This window comes from Salvelinus fontinalis, chromosome 3 (assembly GCF_029448725.1).
Source record: "Salvelinus fontinalis isolate EN_2023a chromosome 3, ASM2944872v1, whole genome shotgun sequence".
NCBI classification, from domain to species: domain Eukaryota; kingdom Metazoa; phylum Chordata; class Actinopteri; order Salmoniformes; family Salmonidae; genus Salvelinus; species Salvelinus fontinalis.
In genome coordinates, this window is record NC_074667.1 from 32492166 (window position 1) to 32497431 (window position 5266).

Here is a 5266-nt window from a genome sequence, read left to right on the forward strand (position 1 = left end):
CAGCTATGAATGGTCCAGGCGCATCACAAAAAAGTGTCAAGGGAAGCCAGTTTGGATTTGGATTCACTAAAGTTACATTGAGAGCAAAATGCATTTGACAGAAAATAAAACTTGAATTGTAGCCTTGTGTTGTTGTCCTCTGGTTGCTAGTTCCCTAAATTAGAAATGGATGGAAATAGGGATTTGGACTTGCGGTTTTACTTAATTCTCCGTACTGGCCAATAACGTCAAAGCCCCTGGCTTGAGAGGATGAAAGTTTGATATGTAGCTAGATGTAGTAGGCTAATGTTAACTAGCTGGCCTGGCGCATTGTTGCCAATGAAAGAAAGTTAGGCTAGCGAGAACATTTTAGCCATGTAGCCTACGAAAACAAAAAATAAAAGTGTGTACTGTACGACAGTCAAGACTTTTTCGTCAACTTGAGAGGAAGATGGTATTGGCATTTCTATACAAATAGGGTGTCAGCATATTTTTTCAACTTGCACAAATACGTACATGCACATACGCACAGAGAAATCAGAACTATGGACAGCCACATCATATTTAGCTTACTGTGATTGCACCAAATTGTTTTTGGTATCATTTAGTTCTAGACTAAGCATAGGTGATTTGATGATGTTGAAATGGTTGCTGGAATAGTGGAGGCAGCTCCTGTTTTCTTTGCGACTTGCGGTACTCTGTGGTTCTAAATCAAGTTGTTTAGTAGTCCGAAAATGTTGGAAGCATTTACTTGCTTGACCATGCTGTAAGTCATGTAACTGAGGTTGCTCTCCGGATTTATGATGAAACATAGGTGTGGTTGAATTTATTCTGCCACTCCGTCTTATTGCCTCGGCCTTAGGCCTATACGGTTGCAAGGCATATGAACTAACAGATTATAGAGCAAAAGTTTAAAAAAAAGATGGGGGTGGGCCTTGCCCAGTGATTTTACCCACACACCACTACTGGTCACCCACAACAATTTAAGCGATTATGACAATGGTTACATTATTTATTTGAGAATAGTAAAATGAATGAAAGGCATTTTTATTACAAAAAAATCATGACAAAATGACTGTACAAATAAAAAATGTAGCCCTTGGTTGTATGAATGTATCTCAGTTGGGTACAGTCGTCCTGAGGATTTTTATGTCATCGGCAGGTCGGTCTTGTGTGTTTGTTTCCACCATGCCGACGCGGTTGACCACTGCCATACCTTGGCATACCCTTCCAAAGATACTGTGCTTCCCATCCAACCACTGAGTTGGCCCCAGGGTCAGGAAGAACTGGCTTCCGTTTGTATCTGGTCCTGCATTGGCCATCGCTAGGATCCCTGCACCTAGGGAGAGAACACCATAAAAGAGCAGTAGAAAGCACCATAAAAATATAACATTTTGGTACTATGATATGTTTTTTCTCCATTTTATTACTGTGAGACTATAGTTACCTGTGAATTTCAGGTCAGGGTGAAGTTCATCTTCAAACTCTTTGCCAAATATGGAGGCACCGCCACGACCTATAAGCAACACACATTACAGGGAGTAAGAATCTGATGTTGACATCAACAGATTTAGTCATCATTTGAGTTAGTGAGTCTTCTTTTCTGTCTCCCTGGAACATTCTGAATGCATCTAAAAAAGTGTACAGCTGATTCATGCTCAGGAAGACAAAAGCCTGGCAGTGGAACAAGTGGCATTCTGAAGAATTTCTCCAGGCCTCATCTATGTTAGTGTGTGTATATCTGTGTGTGTGTCTGTCTCACCTGTTCCTGTGGGGTCTCCTCCCTGCACCATGAAGTCCTTGATGATACGATGAAACTTTGTGTTGTTATAGTAACCTCTCCTGGCCAACTCAGAAAAGTTCTTGCAGGTTTTGGGAGCATGTCTCCAGTATAGTTCCACTGCAATTGTACCCATTCTGGAACACAAGAGAGCGTGACATGTTGCTAAGATAGAGCATTAATTTCCCATCGGATATTAAATGAACCAATGGACAGCATTTGGTATTCGAAAAACATGAATGATTGATCAGCAACCATTTGCGTAACTCCTAACGAGTTAGCTAACTAGCTAACGTTAGCTATTCATTCACTCAAAACATTTAGCTAAGGCTAGTTAGCTAACGTAGGCTAGCAAGCTATGAGAACTTACGTTGTCTCCAGGCTCACTGTTGGTGGCTGCCATGTATCTGGTGGTATTCCCGACATGGTGACTTAACAAATCTAGAGTAATTGTATAAATAAATATATTAAAACTGCAAAGTAGCGAATGTTGTGCGATTTATCAATGAAAACTGTAACGGCTACTGTGGTAGAAACCGGAAGTAACACTGTGCACTGTGCCGGAAATGCATTTTTTTAATGGTCTGAGTTCAGAATGGAACTTTACCGCACCCTAGTGCACAAAAAGTATAGTACAACCAGAGCATTTTTTTGCGGTAGATATAAAAAAAAAAATGAGACTCCCATCTATGCTTCATGTGTGGCAGCATCAGTCTGTTCTAGTTGGTGTAATCATGCTTCATCAGCAATTATAAACTGGGTGGTTAGAGCCCTGAATGGTGATTGGCTGACAGCCGTGGTATATCAGACCGTATACCACAGGGAATAACAAAACATTTATTTTTACTGCTCTAATTACGTTGGTAACCAGTTTATAATAGTAATAAGGCACCTCAGTGGTTTGTGATATATGGCCAATATACCACGGCTAAGGGCTGTGTCCAGGCACTCCGCGTTGCGTTGTGCATAAGAACAGCCCTTAGCTGTGGTATATTGGCCATATACCACACCCCTTCTGGCATTATTGCTTAATAATATGTGTGTGTGTGTGAGTTGCTCAGTGTGTGTGTGTGTGTGTGTGTGTGTGTGTGTGTGTGTGTGTGTGTGTGTGTGTGTGTGTGTGTGTGTGTGTGTGTGTGTGTGTGTGTGTGTGTGTGTGTGTGTGTGTGTGTGTGTGTGTATGTGTGTGTGTGTGTGTGAATTCGTGGGCGCTCGCTCATGCTGTTTATAATGATTCATATGATAATGAAAAGCACAAAAGAACGTTGATGATCTTTATTAACATAATCAACAAAATACTGTTAGCAAATATCTGTTCAAGACATTTTACATACAAATACATAATTCAACAAAAAAATTTTACCTGCAATTAAACATTCTAAGCTAGTAATTGGAGAAATCATTGAGGGGTGAAAACATCACATGACCCGATACCAGTTCATTTGTACAGATTGTCCAAGAGACTGACAGAGAAAGAGCGATGAGACACCTTGTAATGGACGGCATTACCAGACAGTATTAGACAGAGTAGCTAGATCTAAACTTGTCTGGTAAGACGACAATTACAAGGTTTAGGTAGTAGCATCAGAGAAAAGTAGCCAGGGTCTTTGTTGCTACAGCAGCTTGATGACAGACAAGCTGTAAAGACAGAAGACAGAAATAAGTTGGAGAATTGGAATAGTTTATAGAAATACATCATCAAGATACCAGTGGTGAAAAAATAAAAAATCTATCAGAGGTAATAGTTTATCAGTTTAGCAAAACATGTCAAAAAGCAAGATGACACAATCTTTCAATAATTTGAACTTTAAAAGGACATGCAAATTAATACCGTATGTAATTGGCCTACAATTTCCGAGAGTTCAGAATGAGTACGCAAAGGGGTGATTTGATATTCGTGTGTTAAACCAGAACTCAGAAGTACAGCCCTTGACAAACATCACCTTTGAAACACCTCAATCACCTTATGCTTTTATCTCTGTTGTCCATTGACTTGTACAGTCAACCTATTGTTTGAGAACTCACAGTCTGAAAAAATGATTCAAATTATAATATAATAAAATATGCCATTGAGCAGATTCTTTTATCCAAAGCAAATTACAGTCATCCGTGCATACATTTTCAAATCAAAGTTTATTGGCCGCATACACAGATTTGCAGAAATTATTGTAGATGCAGCGGAATGCAAAAAAAAGTAAAAATATACACATTATCCAGATAAAAAATTAAGAAAATAAGAAATATCAGAAGTTTCTATGTCAAAGACTGGAATATAAATACATACAGTACCAGTCGAAAGTTTGGACACACCTACTCATTCAAAGGTTTTTCTTTATTTTTTATATATCTTCTACATTGTAGAATAATAGTGAAGACATCAAAACTAGGAAATAACACACATGGAATAATGTAGTAACCAAAAAAGTATTTTAGATTTTAGATCATTCAAAGTAGCCACCCTTTGCCTTCATGACAGCTTTGCACACTCTTGGCAATCTCTCAAACAGCTTCATGAGGAATGCTTTTCCAACAGCCAAGCTGGTTACGTGTGCCTTGAATTCTAAATAAATCACTGACACTGTCACCAGCAAAGCACGCCCACACCTCCTCCTCCATGCTTCACGGTGGGAACCACACATGCAGGGATCATCCGTTCACCTACTCTGCGTCTCACAAAGACACGGCGGTTGGAAACAAAAATCTCATATTTGCACTCATCAGACCAAAGGACAGATTTCCACCAGTCTAATGTCCATTGCTCATGTTTCTTTGCCCAAGAATATTCTCTTATTATTATTGATGTCCATTAGTAGTGGTTTCTTTGCAGCAATTCCACCATGAAGGCCTGATTCATGCAGTCTCCTCTGAACAGTTGATGTTGAGATGTGTCTGTTACTTGAACTATGTGAAGCATTTATTTGGGCTGCAATCTGAGGTTGGTAACTCTAATGAAACTTATCCTCTGCAGCAGAGGTAACTCTGGGTCTTCCTTTCCTATGGCGGTCCTAATGAGAGACAGTTTCATCATAGCGCTTGATGTTTTTTGCGACTGCGCTTGAAGAAACTATCAAAGTTCTTTAAATTCTCCGCATGGACAGACCTTCATGTCTTAAAGTAATGATGGACTGTCGATTTACTTTGCTTATTTGAGCTGTTCTTGCCATAATATGGACTTGGTCTTTCCCCAAATAGGGCTATCTTCTGTATACCACCCCACCTTGTCACAAAATAACATTGTCTCAAAAGCATTAAGAAGTAAAGAAATTCCACAAATTAACTTTTAACAAGGAAGACCTGTTAACTGAAATGCATTCCAGGTGACTACGTCATGAAGCTGGTTGAGAGTATGCCAAGAGTTTGCAAAGCTGTGATCAAGGCAATGAGTGGCTACTTTGAAGAATCTCAAATATAAAATATATTTTGATTTGTTTAACACTTTTTTGGTTACTAGATGATTCCATATGTGTTATTTCATAGTTTGGATGTCTTCATTATTATTTCACAATG

General features: G+C 39.2%; 1 protein-coding gene across 1 annotated transcript; it reads right to left on the reverse strand.

The window, feature by feature from the left end:
• Positions 1 to 977: 977 nt before the first annotated feature.
• Positions 978 to 2323, reverse strand: ppil1 (peptidylprolyl isomerase (cyclophilin)-like 1). Its single transcript, XM_055912635.1, has 4 exons — positions 2130 to 2323; positions 1742 to 1896; positions 1427 to 1495; positions 978 to 1318 (listed from the first exon to the last, which is right to left on the reverse strand). Exons 1-4 carry the CDS (start codon positions 2183 to 2185, stop codon positions 1098 to 1100), a joined length of 501 nt encoding a protein of 166 aa, XP_055768610.1. The 5' UTR covers positions 2186 to 2323; the 3' UTR covers positions 978 to 1097.
• Positions 2324 to 5266: the final 2943 nt, after the last annotated feature.